Source organism: Thamnophis sirtalis, unplaced genomic scaffold (genome assembly GCF_051295495.1).
Source record: "Thamnophis sirtalis isolate CommonGarterSnake01/CBP01778 unplaced genomic scaffold, rThaSir2_p1.2 scaffold_1, whole genome shotgun sequence".
NCBI classification, from domain to species: domain Eukaryota; kingdom Metazoa; phylum Chordata; class Lepidosauria; order Squamata; family Natricidae; genus Thamnophis; species Thamnophis sirtalis.
This window is the reverse complement of record NW_028261381.1, coordinates 115,228,451-115,254,448: the sequence shown is the minus strand read 5'-3', so window position 1 is coordinate 115,254,448 and position 25,998 is coordinate 115,228,451. Positions and strand designations below refer to the sequence as shown.

Sequence of the window (25,998 nt, the reverse complement as noted above, 5' to 3'; positions counted from 1 at the left end):
GCCTCACTTTTGGATAGACTCTGTAACATCTGATTTGTTAGTAGCACCAGGCCATTTTTAAGTTTCTGAGCACTGTGCGGTAAACACTAGTGTGATTCTCTCCTTGGATCTGCATTTTCAGAGTGAACTAGGGATAGTTCACTAATTACGTACAGTATGTAGAAATATATGTAAATTTGTCCCAGATTTAGATATTCCCTTTCTTAATGAATGAGCAGATGACATTAACTTTCCTCAATTAATCAATTAATTAATTGTTTTGTGGTAGACGGTTGTGCGAGCCAGCACATTTGAAGTGGAAGGATATATCTCTGGAATACTCAATGACATCCAGAAGCTCTCCCTCATCAGTTCTAACACCCTGAGGGGTAAGAGCCCTACTAGCAGGAGAAGAGCCCAGTCGCTAGGACTTCTAGGAGAAGATGAACCAACTGACATATATCTACACTGCGCTGAACCAGACTGGGCAGACAAATATGGAAACTACCTCAACTGCAATGGTGGAAATAAATCGTCTAGAAGGCAGACCTTATGGCCTGATTACAAGCCCATGTTGGACGGGCAGGCTCATTCCAATAGCCTAGTCATGAAAGCTCAATCTCTTGACCCTTCAGAGTTCCAAGGGGCAAATAGCCACTTTGCCCCACTCTCATCAGGTTTTCAGCACCAGCAATACATCCCTGTTCCTGAAGTAAACAGAGAAAATGCTGTAGCAAGAAGAAACTCCGAAGAGAACTATGGTCAGCCCTGCCATGGGAGCCAAGCTAATTTGAGGCCACCTGGAGAAGGTAGTCCTGGCTCTAAATCAAGGGAAAACAGTTTGAAGCGGAGGCTGTTGCGAACTGTGTTCCCGTCATCCAACCCTTCAAATAAGATTGGAAACAACCCACAGATAAAGGTATGTGTGCTTGGTTCCCTAGAAGGTATTACATTAGTACCTTTCTAGCCTGAGAGCTTCCAAGTTCCAATTCTGAAAGCAAATATTGCTTTGAGAATCTTCTTACAACTCATCTTCTTACAACTTGCAAATCATTTCAGGAGGTTTTACTGATATGATGAAGATAGCCTTAAATATATGCTAATGTTAAAGTTTCAACACATATTATCACATGCACAGCTATCTTAGAAACCCATTTCTGCTCTCACAAAAACTTTGCCTGTCAATGTCATTGTTTATTTGAACATACATTTCTTACCTTTATATAAGAATTAAATGAAACATAATCTAAAACATTACTAGAAAGTTGGGGAGCGGCATTAGCTGGGGCAGAGAAATGGCCAGAAAGGAAGAAAAAATAATGCAATTTCCACATCAGCCATTTAATTCCTTCATGCAAACTCAAAACACTCTGAAGATGATTTCTATGTATATTGTTTCTTGGACTTTCTTGTGTCTCACATTACTTCCATTTTCTCTGCTATGTGTTTTTATTTTTTGCCAAACTGCTTTCCAAAAAAATTAATCCTCTAGTAATAATTTTGTTCCTTCTTTTGATTAAATCAACCTGGTTTCAGCTTAAGCCCATTTGTTTTGCAAAATATTTCCATAACTATTTTTATTGACATCATTCATACCAGATTAATTTTGTTCATTTTTAAGATGGCAATTTAGTACTATTGATTGCATAATTATAGTGTACAAACTATCCAATCTGTTGCGTTGTGCATTTAGTGTGTCTGAAGCAGAAATCACCAGCACTGGGAGGCGTGTTGAGACTGGTACTAAAGAGCAAAATGAGAAAGATTAAGTCTATTCACCAATGCTAAGTTCCAAATGAAAATGTGGTCTGGTGTTGCTGTTTGCATCATGAGGGAACTCCCTTTGGTGCTCGTCAGACTCCAATGATTTCTTTTGCCTTGAAAGTGGCACCTTTTCAGAAAATAGCTCTGAACCTGGCAGGACCAGATCTACTATTTGGCAGAAAGAAAACTTTGGATGTCATTCAAGGTTAGCAGTTGTTAAGTGTTTAACTTCTACCTACATTTTTCCCCCCTGCCACACATGGAGAGGGAGAAATGCTTGCAGAATTTTTTTCTCCAATGTACCAAAATAAGTAGGTAACAATAGCAAAATTACATATTGTACCCAAACTGAGAAAATGGAATAATAAATGGTCTATATAACTAGATTTAATAATATGTTAAAGGATTGAGTAAGTTTTATATTAACATTTTATGGATATGGTATATTTTTTAGTTTCAGCAAATGTTGCTCATTTATTGATTATTCTATATATTCTTTTCTGAATTTATTAGCACTGTTATATTTTTGGTGGTATCTTTCCATATCCCCGGTTGTAATATTTACCAGTCATACATACATACATACATACATACATACATACATACATACATACATACATGTGTGTGTGTGTGTGCATAGATAGATGGATAGAGAGTTACAGTAAGGGTATGGCTAGCTGATGAGAGCTAAATAGCTTGAAATAGATCTATACTTGTCTCCCTTTATTTATTTATCAGCACAAATACACACACACACAAACACACACACATATATTTCTGAGGTTTTCGCGGGTGTTAGTATGTAGTCTATGGTTATTTGGGTTTTCTCCCGCGTAAAATTGGAGGTGTCTTGGCGACGTTTCGACGAAGTCTCATTCGTCATCTTCAGGCTTCATGCTTCCAGGAGCAAACTGGAATTTGCTCCTGGAAGCACGAAGCCTGAAGATGACGAATGAGACTTTGTCGAAATGTCGCCAAGACACCTCCAATTTTACACGGGAGAAAACCCGAATAACCATAGACCTACGTATGTATGTATGTATGTATGTATGTATGTATGTATGTATGTAGTGTCACAACCCCTGGTATGCCCAACCCCTGGTATGCTCATTCTCTGTCTATCGGCTCGTCACAAGAGACCATCCAGATGGAAACCCAATATTTTTACTGTTGCCTTTGTTATATATATGTCGTCTATACATATGCACGCACATGCACACATACAAACACACTTGGCCTTGGATACAAAGACATATATATCTTATCTTCGACTTCTAAGTTTTCTATGAAGCCCAGAAATAAAGAAGTCTTGCTGCTTCTACTGCAATCCATCAGGTCTGTCCCTACTGTTAAGTCCCTACTATACCTGAGGAGTTGTATTAAGTGGAACAGATGGTACTCCAGTTGTGGAATCAGGTTGAGTTGCATAAAGCTGCATACAGTGTAAAGCAAGGGACTGGCATAACATCCATATAAGACCATGCCAGGCTCAGATGCCTTCCTCTGAGGAGTCCCATTCAGATGTTAGGTTGTGAGGAGCTGTCTATATGTGAGTGTTCTAGATAACTTTTGCCCCTGTTTAGCATGGATGTGCACAAAAGGAAAGTCTGTATGTACATTGCACACATCTAGGCTTTTTCTGAGCCAATGTCCTAAATATTGTCTGTACATTATGTGCATGAATTAGACCTGAGTTTTCTGTAATGCATGATCCTTATATAGAGAGTATGACAGCAGTTCCGTTTGGAGCAACCAGTGGATTGGTATAGAAAGGTTGAAGAAAAAGGCATGGCTACCTATAGAGTACTGTCCTATCCCCACCATAGAGGTACTACTGGGTTGAAGAATTCTCCAAATGTTTATCACATCTGATTCTTCATGATACAGGCAGTCCTCGAGTTACGATCATAATGGAGCCTGTTTGTCACAGTCGTAACTCGTAATAGTTGTAAAATGGGTCACCCACATGACCAACCCAATTTTACAATCTTTTTTGTGGTGATCATTTAAAAAAAATCACCATGATCATTGAATGAATCTGCAGTAGTTAAGCAAACCAATTTCCATAAAGCTGTCATAAAATACATCTGTGCGAGCACAGGACACTATCAATAGCTGTAAAGGCGGACCAATTGCCGAGTGGGCAAACTGCAGTCACATACAGGAGGAGCCTGAAATTTTGGAATTTCAAATCTGGGTCACACGTACCATGAATTTACCCAGGTAAATCTATCAAAACTTCAAATGGTCCCTAAGCAACTGATTGTAAGTTGAGGGCTACCTGTGATGCAATTGTATCCCAAAGTAGTTGTCTGTACCAGATTAATAGAGCAGTACTTTCTACAACACCACTTATTTTTTGAATCAAATGTAGGTTTTGTCCATAGTGGCATTTGACCATTGTAACAGCCTTCTTAAATAAGCATTGAGGTTGGAATGATGTTTCAGAATAAAATGAAAATGTAAGCAGCATTATGGACTGATAACTATTGGAGTCTTGATGGAGACTGGAACAGAAAGATGTGAAGTCAACTTACTGCCCTGCCATGAAGCTTAGCCATTCTTTTTAAGCCCAATAAACACTATTATTTTGTAAGAGTAACAGCAAAAACAAATTAAAAAGATAACATCTACCCGTAGTGTCCTAGTCTCTTTGAAAGAAAGGTAGGGAATATTATTTCAAAATTTCTAGTATTGGTTCTTCAAAACAGTACAAATATGAGGTTGAGAAGACACGGTACCTGCAAAAACATGCTTTAATATCAGTTTTATCCAGCTCTTACCCTTCCATATCCCAAACCTGTTCTGAATTTTACTTTTCAAAAGTGATTATTGCAGTGAGGATCCCAGAATTTTTGGAAGAGATCATAAAGCTGTTTTCTAGTGTCAGTTAGTAGCTGCTAATGGCTAACCAAATTTGGCCTTGGCCCATCTGTGGGAAAGAAACTGAAGAGAATATGTACAGAGCCCTGCTGATTCAGAGCATATTCATAAATAAAAGAATGATGTGGGAAAGCCCAGTAACAGCAACATTATGAACTGTGAGCAAGAGAGGCCACAGATCATTTACTGAACCTAGAAAGCCTACCAGTGTGGTTTTTTAAATCTGGTCTCTGCTGACAATTCATTTTGCATCTGTCATTTTGATAGAGTCAGCTTTCATTTGTGATCTAGACCTACTTTCCCATGATTTCATATTATTGCAATCTCGTGTTCTGCTGTAAACACCTTTAAAATGAAAAGATAGCCTAGCTAGTTTAAGTTAAATGATATAGAAATAAATGAAAATAAGGGTATGTTTATGTTGCTATTTTTTAAATGGCACATAAACAATGTGCTGAATTTATAGTGTAAAGGTTACAAAAGTGGACTCTAGAATACATAAAACAAAGCTGGTGATTTGAACACTCCTTGCTATCAGGGACATGTCTCAGCTGGACTGAAAAGGTATTGTAGACAGAAATGAGGGAAGTACATTTCATCAAGCAGTACTGGTAATTTTGCATGCTGACAGTTCTCTCTCTCTGCATTCACTCGAAATGTACAATGATTGCAATATATACTTTAATATACTGTATGTATACCCACAGGAGTCAACACAAAAAAAATGTATATAAGGGGTGCTATGCAAGATAATAATCTATATTTGCTTGCAGTATAAATATTACTAGGCCTAAATAAGGAGAATTTCTTCTATCACCCTATATATTTAAATTCATATCATTGTTTTTCATCTAATTAATACAGAATTGTAGAAAATCCGACCTGGCCTCTTTAAACCATCATCTATTGTTTCTATCACTGGTCACTAAGATCTGTTTTCTGACATAGATATGTAAGAATTATTGTCCGAATTGCATGGTTGTGCCATAGGTAAGGCTAAATATTCCAGGAAAATTAGTATTGAATTGTGATGAGAACTTTTAACATAGCTCGGAGATACCATAACATGCTAAAACTACTTTTACTGATATTGGCTATAATAACAAAATTTTGCAAGTCTGATTATGCTGTACCTCCTTCTTATAGTTCAGTGAGTTAGGGAGGCATCTATCTGACCTGTTTCCAAATGTCATTTTCTTCTGGATTTAAAAAAAATGTGTCAGCTCTTTTGCCTAGGTAACAGTTCTTCCATATTCAAGGTTGTCTTCTGTACTCTGTACAGATGGAAAGGTTCTTAAAGATAATTTAGTCCACTTCCCCAACAATATAAGAATCCACTACTATAGTAGGTCTTGTTGAATCCTTTTTCCACTCGCCATAGACATTAAATTAATTGGGTGATCTTCAAATAGATCATCAAATACCTTGTTTATTAAACTTGACTTATTGTGATGATACAAACAAGTAATTCCCACTCGTTGCATTCTTTGAGGAGAAAAATCTGATAAAGATTTGCATAATAAAGTAGCAATGGTTACCAGTGGCTAATAATAAATCTCAGTAGTAATTCCATGGCAATAGGATAATCTTTTAGATACCATAAATTCATTAAAAAAACTTTTTCTAAAAACATTTCTACAATTCTGTCATTTTTCATATTGGCCATGCATTTATATTCCAATGTGCATAACTAGATATTTTCTAAATCAGGCATGTCCAAACTTTTGGCTTGCCTAAGCCGCATGGAGTGAAGAGGAATTGTCTTGGGCTGCATATAAAATATATAACAAAATATATAAATAATAAACTTCCTTTATTTTTCAATATTTTTATATGGTCTTCTGAGGCTACATTACTAGCTGTCCAGTGCTGCATGTAGTCCACAGGCCACGGGTTGGACATACCTATTCTAAATTCTTCAAAAAAAGAAATCAGATTCCTTTTGAATTAAGCCTGTACCAACATATTGCCAACACTGATTCTATAGAATAACTTGCACTGAGTATTTTCCCAGGATAGCACTGCTATAATGACAAATGAACCTATCCAGGTAGTTATATTTTCTCTCACGTCAATCTTTTATTCCAGCTAAAGTTAGATTTCTAATAAAGCATTTTGAATTCATCTTGCTTAATTCTGTCTATGAATGGTATCTTTAATATATTAATATATCTGTAATGAATGTTTTCACTTTGTGATATCACAATATCCTTCTGGACTGGCTCAGAAGATTCAGAGTGGGAGACAACTTCCTCCAGGACTGGACTCAGTTGATGTTGGGAGAAGCTGAGCTCTAGATCCCTGCACTGTAAAGGGCCCCACAGCTCTTCCCATTCTTATTTAACATTTACATGAAATTGTTAGGGGAGGTCATTCAACAACACAAGGCTAAGAACCATCAGTTGTACATTTCTGCTTTATACTATCCAAGTATTAGTTCCCAAGTCCTTTCCTGGGTTTTGGAAGCTATGGAAGTATGAATGGGAAGGAACTGGCTTTTACTCAACCATACGAAGACTTAATACATCTATTTGGGCTTTGGGGCCCTCCAGTTCAAGGGTTTTCCATCTTTTATTCTGGATAGAGTAGCACTCCCCCATCCAAAGAGATGACATACAAGTCCCTCTAGATTCTGGCTTCTAGTAGATGAGCAGGGAGTAGTTGTGGTCAGGTGCACCTGTGCACAACAATTGTGGTCAGGTGTGCCTGTGCACAACTTCATCTTTTCCATTAATTATGCCTCTTCATAAACCAATTTTATTTTGTATAATGACAATAAAGGCTATACTATAATCTTCCTGGAACAGGAGGATTAATTTTCAGTCACTCACACTTAAGTTACTTCAAAGTGCTTTACATCTGGCTGTCCTTGGAGAGTATTTGGAAGCAGCAGTTAGTCCAAAATGCAGTGGTATGCCTATGTAAGTCATGGGCATTGAAAGCTCCAACAGGTTAGTGAGTGCAATTTAAGGTGGTAGTGGTCAGCTATAAAGCTCTATATATGATGGGTCCAAGTTCTTTTCAGGACACTAATTCCCAATTATTTATTTGCTCATTCCACAAGATTTGTCAAAGTAGGCATGGTCTGAGTCCTCCTTTGAAACAGCGCCATCAAGAGGGACCTAGGAAATATGCCTTCTATGTCATGGCACCTGCCCTATGGAATAGACTCTTCCCTGAGATTTAAGTGGCCACAACTCTCCTAGCCTTCCAGAAAGTCCTGAACACCTCTCTTTATCCTCAGGTTATTAGCGGAGTCTGATATGTCTGGTTCAGTTGGGTATTGTTTTAGGAGGATTGGCTTTGCTATGATATTATTTTATTACTTTTTGATGAGGTAGTTATATAGACTTATAACCCTTTGTTTAGTGATTGTTCAAAGTTACAATAGCCCTGAAAAAAGTGATTTATAACCATTTTTTACAACTGTTGCAGCATCCCCATGGTCACATGTTCAAAATTCGGGAGATTGGCAACTGCCACTGTCCCAGGGTCATGTCATCACCATTTGTTACCATCCCAGCAAAGTCAATGGGAAAAGCTGGATTCACTAAACAACTACATGATTCACATAACAATAGTGATTTGCTTAACAACTGTTACAAAAGAGGTCATAAAGTAAGGCACAACTCATTTAACAAGTGCCTTGCTTAGCAACAGAAGTTTTGGGCTCAATTATGGTCATGAGTCAAGGACTACCTGTATACATTCTATAAAATAAATGGACCAAAATATTTATATTCTATTTTACAGAGTGGGAGAACAGCAGGGAATAAAATCAGATGGAGAGAAAGTCCCTTCAACAATAATAATATGGAATATAGGTAGTAGCTGAGTAATTGGGTGTTCAGAATAGAACCTACTGATTGAGTTTTCTGGAAGAACATAACACTACTTCCTTCTGTTGCAGATCACCTTTATATTGATCTGATAAAAGTTTCATTTGAAATTCCAACCCTTATAGCTGCTCAACTGGCATCATCCATGCACAAAAAGGGTACTTTAGCAGACCTTGAAGTATAAAAAAGCCTAAAGGGATAAAGAAACATAAAAGAAATAAGCTGCAAATTGAGGGGCAAACCTGCTGGGGACATATTAAAAGCACATTTTAAATGGTTGCCTGATTGAACTGGTGGAGATAGTTAAGAGAGAGTAAGAATAAAAAGAATGGAGAATTAATTTTAAATAACATTATTTCACACAATTATCTGTAGCAGATCCCCTTTATAATAATGTTGTTAAACATTATTATATTTTAACATATTCTAAATTTGTTTATTTAAAAGTTGTGCATATACAATCATGGCAGTATAGAAGAGTTTATCACATATTTTTATTAGAGTGCCATTGTTACAAATATAATTTTGTTATTTTTGTGAATAAGATAGATTTATTGATTTAGATTTTATTGAGGATTTATATGCCGCCCTTTTCCCTGAGGGGACATGATACATGATTGAATATTTGTTATGTAGATAATAGATATGTAAAATGTTCAGTGGCATGAAATCTAATTGTCTAACTTTGTAGTATATATATATAAAACACTTAGGCAATGACCAAGTTAAACTATCGGTCTTGTGATGTATTAAAGGTGTTCTAACAAGAAAGAAAAGTGGCTTATTCAGGTGACTTTTTTTAGAGAATATACAATAGTATAAACCTTTTTCTCTACTGAACTTCAAGTGCCATTAAAACAGTTGGGAGAGGGATTGTGATGCCACACAAGATACTTACCTCTTTGAAACTCAACTAAAGATAATAAGCACTTTGCTGGTTGACTGCATGTGACAGGTTCTTTACCTCACTTTATATGACTTTAAAAATAATAAGAATTTTGTTTCTCATCCCTGCTCTATCCATAAATATGATATTGCACAAGGTGATGATTGTACAATACCTATCATACATATGCATACATACTTAAGCCAAGAAAATTGTGGTGGCATATAAGGGTGTCCTTCAAATAGAAGAATAGAAATAGCTCAAGAAACTCGCCATCATTTGAGAGTGCAGGACAGGGAATACAGGCAATTTTTTGTTGAATGTTAGAAGAAATTTCCTAACAGAAATAGTAGTTGAAGAATGGAATCAGTTATTCTGAGAGATTGTGACTTCCCTCTGCTGAATGTTTTCAAGTGAAGACTAGATAATCATGTATCAAGTATGCTTTAATTTGGACTTAGATATTGAAGTGGCTCATTACAGTGTGTGTGTTTGTATTGGGCAATTTCCCCCCCAAGATGGCATCCTCTGCAATCTCTATATATACTATTTCAAAATACAAAGAATACTTTAATCTCCATTCAAAACAATTGTTTCAATAATTCCATTTATGTAGATTGCATCAGCAATGTATTGATTCAAATACATTTAATGTCTTTATCTGAATTGACAGTTCTGCTAATGATACATTTTCTTCTATTCTTTACAAGCCGAACCCCTTCTTCAGGGCACCCCAGCACTGGAGTTCACCGCATAGTCCTGCAGCCAAATCCCAGTCTCTTCCCTCTGACCAGCCTGTGCCTGATTACGCTAGGATTTCAGAAGCTGGTGGTTCCCCTCACAAGTCCCCAACCATTGAACATAGAATTGGCTTGCCTCAAGGTAGGCCATCGCCAGCAGGGTCCCCACGGAACAGGCACACCCAAACCAGCTCCAGCAACCTTCATCTTCCTCTGGATGCTAAAGCACAGCCAACCAGTGAGGATCCAGCGGTGGTAACTCATGAGCAGTTCAAAGCTGCCTTGAGGATGGTGGTGGACCAAGGAGATCCTAGGACAATGCTAGAAAGCTACGTCAAGATTGGTGAAGGATCTACGGGTATTGTCTGCATTGCTCGTGAGAAGCATTCTGGAAGGCAGGTAGCAGTGAAGATGATGGATTTACGAAAGCAGCAGCGGCGAGAACTCCTTTTTAATGAGGTGACTAAATTAATAGATATTAAATATTAACCTTATTTGCCCAAAAGTAGATAGTAATGTCAGTGAGATGTAGTACTGCATCTACAAAAGAAAGATTATTCATTTGGCTTTTAGAGATTGCTTTTGGTGCCATATATTGATATCATTTAATAACTCGTATACTGCACTTTCATCAAGGATCCTGTGTCAGTTTAAAAACAGTTTTGAACTTCTGCTTTCCCACCCTGTTAAAAGTGTTGGAACACTTGAGTTGATTTATTTCTAGATCAACTGTGATGTAGTTGAAATTATTGCAAAGCTGGAGGGAAGTGTTTTACTTTTTAAAAATGATGTACTTCTACTACCTTATTTGAAAGACCTTTCTCCCCTCTCTCTCCAAATTCCTGAGCTTCAGGAAAATGCTGGCAATCTAGCCTCCAGAATCTAGACCAGCGATGGCGAACCTTTTTTAGCTCGTGTGCCATAGGGGGGAGCGCAGGGGGGTCGTGCCACATCCATAATGCAATGTGCGACTGCCCCAGTGCGCATGCGTGCATGAGAGGCGCTCCCCATTTTTTGCATGCTTTTTTCACGCTCCCCTGGCTCCAGAGGCTTTATAGGAGCCTGGGGAGGGCATAAAGAGGCTCTCCTGCCCCCCGGGGGGGCCTCCAGAGGCTTCAGGGACCTTCAGGAGGCTTCCCTGAAGCCTCCAGAGAACTAAAAACGACCCTACGAACAAACCGGACTCCCGGGGTAGGGGTGGGGGAGACTCTTTTCCCCCTCCCCAGGCTCCTTTAAAGCCTCTGAAGCCTGGGGAGGGCGAAAAATGGCTTTTAAAAAAGCCAAACTCAGCTGGCCAGCACGTGCATGCACGCTGGCCAGCTAACAGGGCAACGCCTCGCGTGCCCTGACAAATGGCTCCGCGTGCCACCTTTGGCACGCGTGCTATAGGTTCGCCATCCCGGACATAGAAGGTAAAAGCAAGTGTGAAATTGACAAACATTTTGTCAGTTTTCCTCTGAAAGAACTATGGGGTTGGATTTTGTTTTCTGTTTTACTTTTATTTCAGTAAATTTTTTAGGAACCTGGGCAGAACAGTGAATTTCATTCCCTGTTCTCAGCATTATGAATTGGCAGAAGCAGAAGCGGAAGAATCTACTGAGAGTTTCAGGAATGAAAATGGTGGTATTGTAGTGTGGAAGTGCCTGAAAATCATCATGATTTAGTCAAGGACATAATGGTCTCTGTTCTAACCTTGAGTGTTGCCCTTCAGGTCCAAACAAATCAGAATTTCCAGGAAAAGAAAAAAGATTGCAACATGGAATAATTTTTTGTTCCAGTAATATGTCTTGTCAGTCCTTGAATTATAAAAGGATGCTGATGTGAAAAAGTGCATGTTGAAATCATGGATTGTGACCCTTAACCATCCAATGAAAGTCACCAACCTTCATAGGCCGAAAGAGAATCTTTTAATTGGAGATATGTCACATTAGCAAAAAGGATAGTGTGAATTATCAGTCCTTTGTATTTTGTCATCTTTCTCAGGTCGTGATAATGAGGGACTACCAGCATGACAACGTGGTGGAGATGTATAAAAGCTATCTTGTAGGTGATGAGCTTTGGGTGTTGATGGAATTTCTCCAAGGAGGAGCTCTGACAGACATTCTCTCTCAGATCAGGTAGGAAAAAAGCAGGACTATATGAATTGCTCTCTTCTGATTCAATGCACCCAACTTGGGGTGGGTTATTTAGAAAACCTCTGTCTTTGTTAAAGACCATTGAAATTCCATGTAGAGAACCTGTGGCTTATAAATTGCACATAGCTCCAGGCTTTGTTTTGCACAATTTGCTGCACCATATTATAGAACAGCCAAAGAATGTAATTTCAGTCTGCTCTTATCATAAGGAATACTTTGTGATAGGAGCTGCTGAGTAGACAAAATAAAGGGAGCACTTCTTCAAATAGCACTTAAAGTATCACATTTGTTGACATACTAATGATTCTTATCAATTTAATTCTTGGAGAATAAGAATACCGATAATGCCTAGTCATGAGAAAGAATTAGCTCCTGGAGGGGTGATCTGAGAACTATTTTGACAGATTCAAATTTGGCAGTGAAATTAATTTAGCAATTTTCCACTACAGCAGGGAAAGAGGATGATAAATTTTGTTTTGTCACCAGGGTAGTGTCTTGTATTTGTGTAAAATGTGATTTTGAAATTCCAAATCACTCGTTCTGAACTTTTTGACTTTATCTACTTTTTAAGAATGACTGTTCATAATTCTTACTCTTAATGGAGCAGGAAGTGTCATAAATATCATGCATGCTATAAGTGAACATTTAATTAATTGTTGCTGTATGAAATTAAGTTACTCCCACGTACAATTTTGGCTGCTCTATTTCAGACTGAATGAAGAGCAAATTGCTACAGTATGTGAGTCAGTCTTGCAGGCACTTGCCTACCTGCATTCCCAAGGTGTGATTCACAGAGACATTAAGAGTGACTCCATTCTCTTGACTCTTGATGGAAGGGTAATTCTTAATTTGTTTCTTTCATCTTTCCCTGCATTTTTCCCTGGCTTCTCTTTGCCACAACTCAGGAGCAAAGTGTGCTTTTGTATGTAGGAAGTCCAAGGTTCAGTCTCCGGCATCTATACTTTTAAATAAGCAAATAAGGCAAGGGGCCATATACTCGGTTAGCAATTGTGTGAATTAGTTTTAAAAGATAAATAAGCTGCCAGTTCTGCCAATTCAGAGAATTCATTTGGAATTCTCAGGCATTGCTCCCTTCTGCATTTTTTGTTCCATCTTTTTTTGATAAATGAAATTAACCTACATAATATGCTTCTCATGCTAACAGTGGGCCATCACCTGGGGAAGTATAGGGGGCAGGGATCCAGAAGAAAGCACTGCTTGGTGATTGCCACTTCTCTAAGGAATATCTTCCTAGAAACCACGTGATATAACTATAAGTTTTCTGGAGAGCTTTCAGAGAATAGTGGGGTGGACTCTTGATAAGTTAGTTATATTATCTTTATTTTTCTCTATTTTGATTGTTCTTTTGTGTTTTGTTCTAACTCTGGGCCTAGGTTTGTGATATGTGGCTGAAGTGATATTTAAATGAATTAATACATTTACTTTGAGAAAAGAAGCCTGTTATATTTAAGAGAGAAAAATTTTGCTGGCCAGTTTGCAAAAACATTGCAGTTCAAAATATGCAATATCGGATTGGATAGGTCTGGATGCTTATCTCTATATTACAGCTTTTGTCTGTCTTCTCCTACACTCTCTTTACTTACCTATTTCCTACCCCTATTTTTTAGTGTAGGATATCTAATGTTACCTTGCTTTCTTTTGTGTAGGTGAAACTTTCTGATTTTGGCTTTTGTGCACAAATCAGCAAGGATGTACCAAAACGGAAATCCTTAGTAGGAACACCATATTGGATGGCTCCAGAAGTTATTTCAAGGTCTCCGTATACCACTGAGGTAACTGTAGATCCAGAATCTGAAAGGGATGTCAGTTTGAAATATTTTTACCAATTCCCTTTTAGCACCTACCCTTTAAGATTATGGCAAAGTATGACTCGATTTCTCCTCTTGCCCTCTGTATTATTATTTCTGATCCATATAATTCAGTGTGCTGCAAGCCATGTTCAGACGGAATGCAAGGAGTTGGCTGATGTGGCTTTCTCATTTATTTCAGCAATGTACAGCTATACATCAGTACAGAGTTGGCATCACTATAAGACTGTTATAATAAAAATGTTACATGCACAAATTTTTGCAGAATTCATTACAGTGAATGTAAAAATAAGTAACAGAAGCAATGGCACGACAGTGAAAGCAAGATAAAAATGCCTTCTTGATGCAATGCTAGAAAAAAGGTTAATTAATAATCTTTCAGGTTCTTTGATATCTCAGCTGGGAAAGTCTATTAACTCTGAAGTAGAATATCTTTCTGCACATCATCCCCACATGCAGTCTTCTGTTTTGGCAGGTGGACATCTGGTCTTTGGGAATCATGGTAATTGAAATGATTGATGGAGAACCTCCCTATTTCAGTGATTCTCCAGTCCAAGCAATGAAACGGCTCCGTGACAGCCCTCCTCCCAAATTGAAAAACTCTCATAAGGTGAATATGTTTATAAAAGTTTCCAATTCTGTATGTTGTAGCAGCTGAATACTCTTCTAAATATTATACACAAAAATATTTAGAAATAGCATGAACAATGTTTGCAGGGGATTCCTCTTGCTGTTCTTACCTATTGCTGTTGTACAAATGTGCATTTTTGGAGAAACCGAGCTTGACCACAAATCCACACCCTTTAAATTGTACGTTCTTGCAATGAAGCAAATATTCATGTAATTGACACATAAGCTATCATATAATACAGCCTTCCTATTTCTGTGCTTGGAGCGGCTTTCTAAATTATAGAGATGTTTGAAGTAACTCTGGCAATCAGATTAAACAGATTAACAGAGTTGGAAGGCACCTTATAGGTCCTCTAGTCCAACCCCCCACACAAGCAGGAGATCCTACACCATTTCTGACCAATGGCAGTCTTGAAAACTTTCAGTGATGAAGCTCCCATAACTTCTGAAGGCAAGCTGTTCCATTGGTTGATTGTTCTCACTGTCAGAAAATTTCTCTTTATTTCTTGGTTGAATATCTCCTTGACCAGTTTCCATTCATTATTCCTTATTTGGCCTTTGGGTGCCTTGGAAAATAGCTTGACCCCCTCCTCTCTGTGCCAGTCCCTCAAATATTGGAACATTGCTATCATGTCTCCCCTGGTCCTTCTCTTCAGTAGACTAGTTCATAAGCTAATCATGGGATCACAGGACTGAAAGGGAGGTTTTTTAGAACAACTCTCTGTAAATAGCAGAAATCCTTATACCATATATATTCTGGACAAATAGTTGTTCAATCTTTTCTTAAAAGCATCCACCATTGGAGTACCCACAACTCAGGAGGGAAGCTGTTCCATTGAGTCATTCTCACTGTCAGGAAATGCCTCCTTAGTTCCTGGTTGGATCTCCTTCTGACAAACTTCTACCAAACAGCTTCTTCTCCTGCCCTCAGGTGCTATGGAGAATAAGCCCCATTTCCCTTCAAGTTATTGGAAGACTGCTATCAGTCTCTCCTGGGCCTTCTCTCCATTAGGTTAAACATTCTTAGTTCCCTTAGCCATTCATCATACGATTTAGTCTCCAGATCCCTTATCTTTGTTCTTCTCTGCACTTTTTATAAGGCCTTGGCATCTTTTTTGTATTGTGGTGATCAGAACTAGATAATGTATTCCAAAAGTGACCTCACTAGAGTGGTATAGGGCAGTACTATCACCTCCTGCTGTGATTTTGTTATTATCCCTCTGTTGATGCAACTTAGGACTGCATTGGGTTTTTTTGGCAGCTTAAGCAGCGGTCCACACGGACACCTACTGGTAGATCTCTTTCATAGGTGTTATTGTTGAGCCAGGTACTTCCTATCCTGTACCTGGGCATCTGTTTTTTTTTTTCTATCGAAATGCAGGGCCTTATTTTTCTCACCACTAAACTGCATCTTGTTGATAGGGCCCAATATCAAGATCCTGAATTGACTGTTTTCCAAAGTGTTAGCAATTCTCTCCAGCTTTATCTCATCTGGAAAGTTCCTCTGAGCTAAAATATAGTTGCACATCAGATACAATGAGATGATACATATGGTAATTCTCTTCTGCCTATGAGAAAAATCACATAGATCTAAGGTCTGTTCAAATACTAGAGATGGCAGAATTTAGCTTAACCATCACTCCTGCAGACTGTTGCTGGCATCTAGTGGTGAATGCAAGATACTTTTTTTCCTAACAAAGAAACCTGTAAAAATAAATTGTAAATCAAATCCTGGATTTTACAGATCTGTGGTGCACAATGTGCTTGAATATGAGAACAGATGGCTGTTCAGCCTTTGTCTAGAGACCTTAAGTTAAAGGGTACATGCAACATCATGACTTTCATCTAAGTTATTAATCAAAATCCAAGCGAGTACTTGTGGTGTTCCAATTGAGAATATTCTCAAAGCTGATGTGGGAACATGAATAAATATTCTCAGTCATTCATCCTATTATGAATCCTTCAAGCACCTAGCCTTCATTTTGCCATTTTATTAATGAAGATCTCATGAGAACCATAGATGAATGCTTTACTGTTTTACTTTGTCTACCCCCCTGTTAATTAAGTTAGTAAGTCTGTCAAATATAAGACTTAACTGGTATGATTTGTTTGTGAAAAGTGTTGACTCTTATTAAGTGTTGCATTCCTATCCAAGTGCTCATAAATATGATGTTTAAAAATGTACTTTACAACACTATTCATAGGGGCACCAAAATGACAAGTCTAAATTCATGGATACTCTTCTTTCTTTTTATGAAGATAAGAACAGTATTTGCCCTCCTCAATCTTTTGGGACTTTTCCGTTTCTCCAGGACTTTCAGATATTATAGTTAGCAGTTCTGTCATCAGTTTTGCTTGTCTACTTGTCTTTCCATCAGTGGCAAATGATGGCTAGCAAGGAGTTTCTTTTTCTTTATAGGGAAGACAGATGTAAAATACGGATTTTAATGTTCTGAAATATTCCTACAGCCTCTTTTGTTATTTTAATCATTTCCCACAAGCCTTTCAGCTGATTCTCTTCTTTAGCTCTCCTGGCACAATTCCTTCAGTTTGTTCTTGTATTCTTCTTTGGTTTTATGCTGCTCCTTCCATTTCCTATACATGACTCTTTTTACATGAGCTTTCTAAAATGCTGTAAAAAAGAGACATGTACAGGAAATGGAAAGAGAAGCATACAGTATAAGCAAAGAAGAATACAAGAACTTCTTATATTCTACAGAGATCTATAACTTGTTAAATATATTCTCCATAGAATCTCTGTATTTTAGAATTACAACTATAATTCTGAGAGAGTATGTCACAATTTTAAAGAAGTCCATATAACATTGTAACCTCTCCATGTTTTATCTCTAACTTTTTCTGTTTTCCTGGTTCTTTGTATAAAATTCTGTTAAAAAGAGAAAATGGAAGAGCCCGAAAATTATTCTAGTGGCAGCACTAGGGTCTTTCCTTCAGAAAGCAAGCATTATAGATGGGCCTCAAAGAAAGAGTGTAATATTCTTTCTATAATTTATTGTATTTATTGCAAAGATATAATGCCTTTAGCACTTTAAAAGGTTCTTCAGAGTAATAATTATATATTTATATCACATTTTAGTCTCAAATGATAGATTTGTGTAGCCTTAAAGATTAACACATGTACTATGGCACAGATTTGAGTTATTTGGGAATATGAAATAAAATTTATATCATATATCAGAATTGATCCTTTCTGTTTTAAAACTGCTTTCTAAAAGGATATAGTCATATAAATAAATCCCTCTACTAATATATAGGAGGATCTATATAGTTGTTTGAAAAGCTCCAACATTCTGTATTTTATCCTTTCCTTTCTATTACCTATAGTAAAATCAGACATAAATCCTTTCAGACATTGCTGGAATCTGTCTTGTATGCAGTGACTAATATTATCAGTGAAATTTCCAGGTTCCTTGAGCTCTGCCATAAAACATCCCCACAATGTTATTTAAAAATGACTGGTGGGGTTTAATGGATTAGTCTTACTATCTAATAGTTGGGTGTGTTTGTCATTCTTTGCCAAAGACTAAGAGGAAAACATTTATCTTTATCTCATTTGTACATCATAATACTATATTTTCTCCCAAATAAGACCCAGTCTTATATTTTTTGTTGCCACCAAAAAAAGGCACTGTTGCATATTCAATATGCAAATACCAGCTGCGACCTGATTGGCTGGTCATTCTGACAGTTGGTCTGAGTGCTAGTATAAATACCCTGACCGTTCAGGGAAAGTTCGAATCGCTGTCATCTCTGTCTTAATAAAGATCTGTCTTGCATCCACGGCTCCTGCGTGTCTTTCCCTCACACAACCCACACGTTACAATACTGGCGACGAAGGTGGGATTGATTTGCGATTCCCGCAGAGCCTAAGACAGAAGCGAGGAACAACATCAGCCAACGTGAACGCAGGAAAAATTTCTGTTCTTTACTCCATTGAGGGCCTGTCAGAGCCGCCGCCTTGGCCAGCAAGCGTCAGCAGCAGTAACCACCGCCGTGGGCCTCCGGTTTCAGCCAACCTGAGTAAGCAATCAGGCGCGGCCTCCATCCGTCCGAGGGACGGGCTTCCTACGCTTAACCTCGACGGGAGCCGCCGCCGCTACTCAGGGACGAGCTATGGACCATGACGGCTAAACCGCGCATGGGACCGCTGCCTGCCTGCCGCCAGCTGTTCCTACGGCACTCTCAGCTGTTCCTACGGCACTCTCAGCATTACATGGCTGTCGAGAGGCCCAAGGAACCAACGTTCAACCAACCGCCTCGTTCCAACTGCCGCGTTCAGAAAAACCGCTTCGTTCTCCAAGCAACCGCCTCGTTCTCCGAGCCTCGTTCTCCAAGCTGCCACCTAGCATGCACCGGCTACGCTCTCTCAGCCTGTCTAAATTTGAAGGGGCTCAGCCTGCATAAATTTTAGCGCATCTGAAGTCTGCCCTCTGGTAGCAGCCGCTCGACCGATCCCCGCTAACAACTGCACAGCCTCTCCAACACTAGCACACTCACTACATACACCAGACTGTCCTACTCCTCTGGCCACTCCTCGTTACTCTATCAGACCTAACTATAAAGCCGCTCGCACGCCTCTACACCTGAGCACTCTACTCCTATGCAATCCGCTTGCCTCCGTTTTGCCTCCATCTACAGCTCCGCCGCTAGTCTCTTCAAAAGCCTAGTTCTGCGCCGCTTATTCAAAAGAGCACTCGAGGAGCCCAGGACGACTGAAGCTCTCTCTCTACGCGGCCACCGCTTGCCTCTCGACCCAGCGAGAGCCGTCCGAGGCTCTAAAAAAACCAACGAGAGCCTTCCTAAAACTAAAAAACTTTTCGCTACGAAGGACTCACCAGCATCTTGCAACAGCGAGGCCGAGCACGCACAGAACTGGGGGGAAGGAGAGAGTCTGAGTTTGAATATGCAAATACAAGCTGCGGCCTGATTGGCTGGTCATTTGGTCTTTAGAACTGGGGGGAAGGAGTGTTGCATATTCAATATGCAAATACCAGCTGCGACCTGATTGGCTGGTCATTCTGACAGTTGGTCTGAGTGCTAGTATAAATACCCTGACCGTTCAGGGAAAGTTCGAATCGCTGTCATCTCTGTCTTAATAAAGATCTGTCTTGCATCCACGGCTCCTGCGTGTCTTTCCCTCACACAACCCACACAATAGGCACCAAGCCTTATTTTGTGGAGGGGTGTTCCACTGGCTCACCTTGCGGCGGTGGCACTGACAGCCCCGCCCAGCAGAAGCCCGCTGCCGGTCCACTTCTTCTGCGGCCGCTTGTGCGTGTTGCTCCAAGCCTCTGTTTCACCATCAGAGGCCTTCAGGAAAGGAAAGGCATCATCAGCTGAAAAACGGGTTCCGGATTGACATGCGTGTTGCCCCCGGCCTCGATCCAGAACTCTATTATAGGCTGCAGAGGACTTTCCAGAAGGGCCTCTGAAGGCGAAACAGAGGCCAGGGGCAATGCAAGTGGTGGCAAGCGGCTGCAGAAAAAGTGGGCCAGCAAGGCAGGTGTTGGAGTCTGCGTGTCCTGGTTAGTAGGGCAGTTCCACCTCCCCATCCCCATCTTAGCTTAATATTTACCCATTCACCTTGCTCCACCCCAGGCACCCTGGAGTGGGTGGGATCTTAATTAAGGTTTATTGGGGGGGGGGGGGTAGGGCTTATATTGGGTGCACATGTAAGAAATCAAGCTAGGACTTACTTTTGGGGTAGCTTGTATTCTCGGGAAACATAGTACTTCTATAGCATTTTTATTTATAAAGTCATATTGGCTTTTCTAAATCTTTCATGACGTCTTGTGACCAAGACAGGATTTGAATTATTTGGGGAAAATATTTATATGACTGTGTTATGTAACCAGACCTTCTCGTGTTCCTAAGCCTCACTGTAAAAATGTAAGATCTGAAAGAGAGACCTGTATGTGTGTGATGACAGAGTAATCAAAGTAAGACTTCAGCCTCAGTTTCAGCCTCAACATTCTGTCACTTGGAGCATGTAGATTCCAAGTACAATTACCATTGCACAGAACTTTTGAATTCAGGAAAAAAGAAAAAAGGAACTATAATAACAGTCTTATTGTTGCCGTTCAATGCTTTGTTGTTTGTTCTGAACCGTGGAAGTTTTTGAAAAAGAACTTTGGATTACATCTAGGAGAAATTGCAACTTTAATTTAAAATTTTAGAAGTACTTTGTATTATTGAAACTATCTACCTGAAATGTCTAATAGTATCAAATTTTGTTTCCACAGACTTCTCCAGTTTTAAGGGATTTCTTGGAGCGAATGTTAACACGAGATCCTTTAGAGCGAGCAACAGCACAAGAACTCCTGGATCACCCTTTTTTGCTTCAAACTGGACTTCCAGAATGCCTCGTGCCCCTTATCCAGCGATACAGGAAACGCACCTCTACCTGCTGATTCTGAACCGGAATCTAGTATTTCAGTGCAACCTTTTTCCTAGTAATTCTTTCTTGATTAGGAAAGGATGAAGGGCGACATTGCCCTGCGCACACTGCTTGAAATCGGACAGGGTTCTTTCCCAAGATGTGAATGTGAGAGAAATTGTCATCATCTTTTAGCTGCTTTTTAATGTTTACCTTTCATTTTGTGGCTGAAGACAATCAAAATCTGGATTCCTACAAATTCTTTCTATATTATGAATATTGTAAAGTGTCTGGATTCTTTTTCTAGAAACATACGTAAGATGGTTCTGTCAACTTGGGTCATATGTATCTGCAACCTCCAGAGGCATTAGATACTGACTGAACTGGAACTTTCTGAAAGAATGAAGTCTGATCTTTCTTCTTTCATAGTGACTAAAGGACAGGCATTCTCATTCACTTAACACTAAATGGCATCATGTCTGTCTTAAACTTGCTATAAAATGACCTTGTCCCTTATTTATTTTCAAATCGTTCCTCCAGCACTTTTCTTTCTTTTTCCAAGAATGAATAATATTGAGCCTACAGCTTTGCAAATATTTAGAATGGTCTGTCATTTCACAACCTTAACACAATATCTTTGGGGAGCAGCGCTTTAAGGCAGACACTTCCCCTGGAACCTTACTCTTGAAATTCTGAAGCATATAAACATAGTGCCTTCCCTAGCAGTGTCTGAAACAGAAGGCAACACAGGGGTTATCTAAATAAGGAAGCAAGTTAGCTCTAAGTACACTGGACTCATCCTGGACCCCTCTAAATACACTGGACTCCTCAGTAGTTGCAGATTGAGGCAACTGTTGGGTTGTATTTTATACCAGTTTTGAATTCTGTAGCAAGGTGAATAAAGTGTGGAAGCAATCCTGTTAATTCCCCTGAAAATGTCTGTTTTGCAGGTGAGAATATTTACCCTCTACCTCCCATGTTTTTTAGACAGGGGAAAGCATGGAACAGATTTTTAAATGTTTGCTCATCCTGGATGTAGACTGATCATTTTTAGTATTCTTTTCTAATGTCAATGCAGCAATTTTGTATGGGGAATTTTACCAGTGTAAGAACAAGGTCATTTGACACTTAAGTGGTATTATGTGCATTACTGTATGGAGTGTTAATTACAATATATTGGAGTTCAGTCTTGTGAAACAGATGTTTTGTATTTGTGGACTGCGAGGATTGTTTAAAAAAAATAGGTGAGAGTTTGAAGAGGGTTAAATTTATTTCTACTGCCTCAAAGTTTGCCCTCACATGATAGATTATCCATCTGACTCAAGTGTAGATTTGTGTAAAAATATAAACTTGAAATACTAGAGACATTTTTTCTGTAAAATATTTCTGTATGTTTCAGGATCTGTGCAAAGCAAGTTCCTTTTTTAAAGAATTGCCTAATTATCTTTAACAAATATTTCTTTTGTGTGTGTAAGTTGTTTGCTTTTGGTTTAAATTAAAAGATTTTTGTTTATTCATAAATATGTTACAGTTTTGATATAGTTTAAACATGCAGTTGTTATTTGTGGTAAAACTACCAATGGAGAATTGCAGGCTTAGAGCTCTTACGTTTAAGTAGGAGAAGAGCAATGTAGTTCAAAAAATAACCCATAAGATTATAGTAGGGTCCAAGACTACATTATTAATAGCTATTTGGGCAACAAGGCTCATTTACAGTCCACTAGTTATTAACTAATTCTTCATTCCATATCCCATCTCTTATCTATCAGAAAATCCATAAAACATTAAGTTTCCAATTCTGGTATCAGCAAAAAATCAAACAGTTGTCAGAACATTGCAGAAAAAAAGGCTTATTTCAGTTTTGATTAAATAAACCAATTTTATATTTCTCCTTTCCTTCTAACAGTCTGAATCTTTAATTCAATAATTTCATAGGATTTGATTTCAGTTCTTCTTTATCCCATTGCAGAGATTTGTTCAAGGTTTTAACAAGCTTCTTCTATAGATCCAATAAGGATTATTTTCCAAGTCATTCTACTGGTTTGTCATTTGTATTTCCCTTTTAATTTTTAAAATTTCATCCAGTTTCTTTTATATATCTGGTAAAGCATCCTTTTTGAAATCATTATCTTGGCCTGTCATTTGTAGTTCTACATTTGGTACTTTCTCTTGTCAGATAAAATGTGTTCCAAGTCCCTAATTGCTTCATTAACATCTTTTAGAAATTGTCTAAGCATAGAGTACCCATAGTCATTATTGATTTTGTTTATCTTATATCATACGTTAACTATCATGTTTTCCCAAAAATAAGACAGGATCTTATTTTCTTTTAACTCCAGAAATAAGCACTTGGCCTTATTTTCAGGAAGGCCTTATTATTTATGAGGGGTAGGAGGCGGCGAGCATGGTCACCTCATGGCTTCTGCTGTGTTGCAATATTTTTGAGGAGGGCTTATTATCCGGAGAGTTCTTATTTTCAGGGAAACAGGGTGTCTGTCTATCTGTCTGTCTGGTTGATTTGTATGGCTACTCATTTTAAACAACTCTGGGTAGTTTACAACAGCAGTAAAACCAGTAACTATAAAGCATAACCATACAATAATAAAACAGTAAAACAAATAAGAACAAAATCCCTGCCCTTAATCATCCCCTTAGTATCCTCTACAGCAAGTCTCAATTACCTTAATTCCATTCTTTCTATCCTATCCCAGCCCTTTGGTAAAAAGCCAGGTTTTGATAGCCTTTCAAAAGGCTAAAGGGAGGGAGGTCCTGAATCGTTGAGGGAGAGTATTCCACAATGTAGGGGCAGCCATGAAAAAGGTCCCAATAGATGGCAGAATTTCAGAGAAGGTCTCTAGAGCATGCCTACCCTATCCAATCTATTGGGAGAGGCAGATATTTTTGAGGAGAGGTAGTCCCACAAGTAACGACATGTGCCATGATAATTACTATGATAATTACAATAATAATAGCACTTAAACTTCTACAGCACTTCACAGTGCTTGCATCCCTCTCTAAGTGGTTTACAGAATCAGCATATTGCCCCCAACAATCTGGATCCTCCTTTTACTAACCTCGGAAGAATGAAAGGCTGAGTCAACCTTGAGATAGTGACGATCAAACTGTTGGTAGTTGGCTGACAGTTGGCAGAATTCTAACCACTGCACCAGCACGACTCCAAGAAGCCAAGAAGCATGATAATCAGCTTCTTGAATTGCACCCATAAGGAAACTGGGGACTCAGTGCAGCTCATGCAATAGATGCGCTCACATCCACATCCTCAACCTTGAGATCAACTGGCAAGCTCATCCCAGAAAACTCATCCTAGGACTCATTTCCAAAGGATCTGCTCAACCAGAGGTCAACTCTGACAAAGTCAAGCAGATGTTGAGAATATTCTTCACTAGAAGCTCACCAGCTCCTCCTTACCCAGAAGGAACCTAATCACTGAAACGAGGTTGTCTGGCTATCTGCAGATGCAATAAGGGTGGAGAAGTAAGAACACTTTGCCACCTTTATTGCCACAAGGTAAGTGTGAATTCAGACTCAACTGTCTCAGTCAGTTTCACTCTTTGTCTTCCTCCAGCTTCACCTTGAGAAGTTGCTTGGCATATCATGGCATCTATGATTTCCATATGCAGAGAAAATCCACAGGCTAATACCCTGGTTGTCTATTTATTCCAAGCAGTGACAAGGGCACCAGCCAACTACTCAGAAGAGCTTCAGAAGAAAACTCAGCTCCTCCCTGAAACCACACTTGTTCCATCAGGCACCTGGGGCAGGCCAATGTAATAGCTCCTGTCTCCATGTGGTGAGGGGCACTTCCTAAGCACTCTAGGGCCAATTTTCTATCCATGATAGGGGACCTGTGTTAATACTCCCCCAATCCAGATAATAAAACAGATGCCCTGAAGCAAATTCCAAAGCCAGTATGTGGCCTCCTATGTGAAGCAGATCATGAATAAGTTGAAGCAGGTCCAAGGTTGCCATGGGCGCCATGAACCCTGCTCCGATCCCAGGCCCAGAAACAGCAGACTGAAACCTCCCAGAACCATAAGCCAGCTCAGACACAGAGTCCAGGAGCAGTTAGGGATGCAATTATACAGAGAGGAAGGTAAGTAAGCAGCAACCCCCAGTCTTGCAAACAGTATATCACCTCTACTGATGTCTGACGCAGGGTCCCTGAAGGCCACCTGATACCAGTAACAACTGCCACTCTGTCCTGGAGTCATAGCTGATACCATACCCAAAACCTAAGAAGACAAATTTCAGAATGGGAATCCCTCTCCACTTCGTTGTCCTACCAGTGGTACAAGCCAGATGACTCCTCCATCCACAATCTGATTGAGACTAAAGTCAGCAATGCTCTGGAAACCAGGATCTGGGGCCAAACACGGAGCCAAAATGCAGTACTGGGACCTCCTTCCCTGAAAGCACCCATCTGTCTCCCACCATACTTTCCCAAGCCATTGCAATACCACTGCAATCCTCTTCCTTATCATCTCCTTTCTCTTCCTATCTACCTTCCCTTCCCTTCAGCTTTCCATCCCAAGGGACTGAGAGCCACCCACTTCCATCTTAACTACCTAGATTCTATACAAACAGGCTCTGCTTTGGCACTTCTGTAGCCCACTTACTGCCTCTACCCTGAGCAGACACACAACTTGTCCTTCACACACCTCTCCAGGACCCATAACACAATCTTTCCTTTCACCTACTTCTACCTGGTGTTTGATGGGCCAGGATTCAGATTCAGACTCTCACTCCAGTTCTGATAATGCTGCTCCAGCTGAGACTGTGTAGGCTGTTAGCCTCTGGAATGTTCAAGCCATGATTTGTCTTATGTGACCTAGGAAGTAGGTTTTCTCCATAAGTGTCTCTACCCTGTTGAAACTCCTTCTCCGAGATCCAGCCCT

General features: G+C 39.3%; 1 protein-coding gene across 4 annotated transcripts in view; it reads left to right on the top strand.

Moving 5' to 3' along the window:
• PAK6 (p21 (RAC1) activated kinase 6) overlaps positions 1-22,603 on the top strand; it is a 46,300-nt gene extending 23,697 nt beyond the window's left edge. For 3 of the 4 annotated variants that reach the window (XM_014061128.2, XM_014061127.2, XM_014061126.2), the window contains 7 exons: positions 269-898; positions 10,062-10,550; positions 12,075-12,208; positions 12,937-13,063; positions 13,894-14,019; positions 14,531-14,665; positions 20,949-22,603. In XM_014061128.2, the coding sequence (XP_013916603.1) occupies positions 269-898; positions 10,062-10,550; positions 12,075-12,208; positions 12,937-13,063; positions 13,894-14,019; positions 14,531-14,665; positions 20,949-21,116 (1,809 nt within the window). In that variant the 3' untranslated portion in view covers positions 21,117-22,603. The remainder of the gene's footprint in view (positions 1-268; positions 899-10,061; positions 10,551-12,074; positions 12,209-12,936; positions 13,064-13,893; positions 14,020-14,530; positions 14,666-20,948) is intronic. The other variant, XM_014061131.2, reaches the window with a different exon arrangement.
• The last annotated feature ends 3,395 nt before the right edge of the window (positions 22,604-25,998 follow it).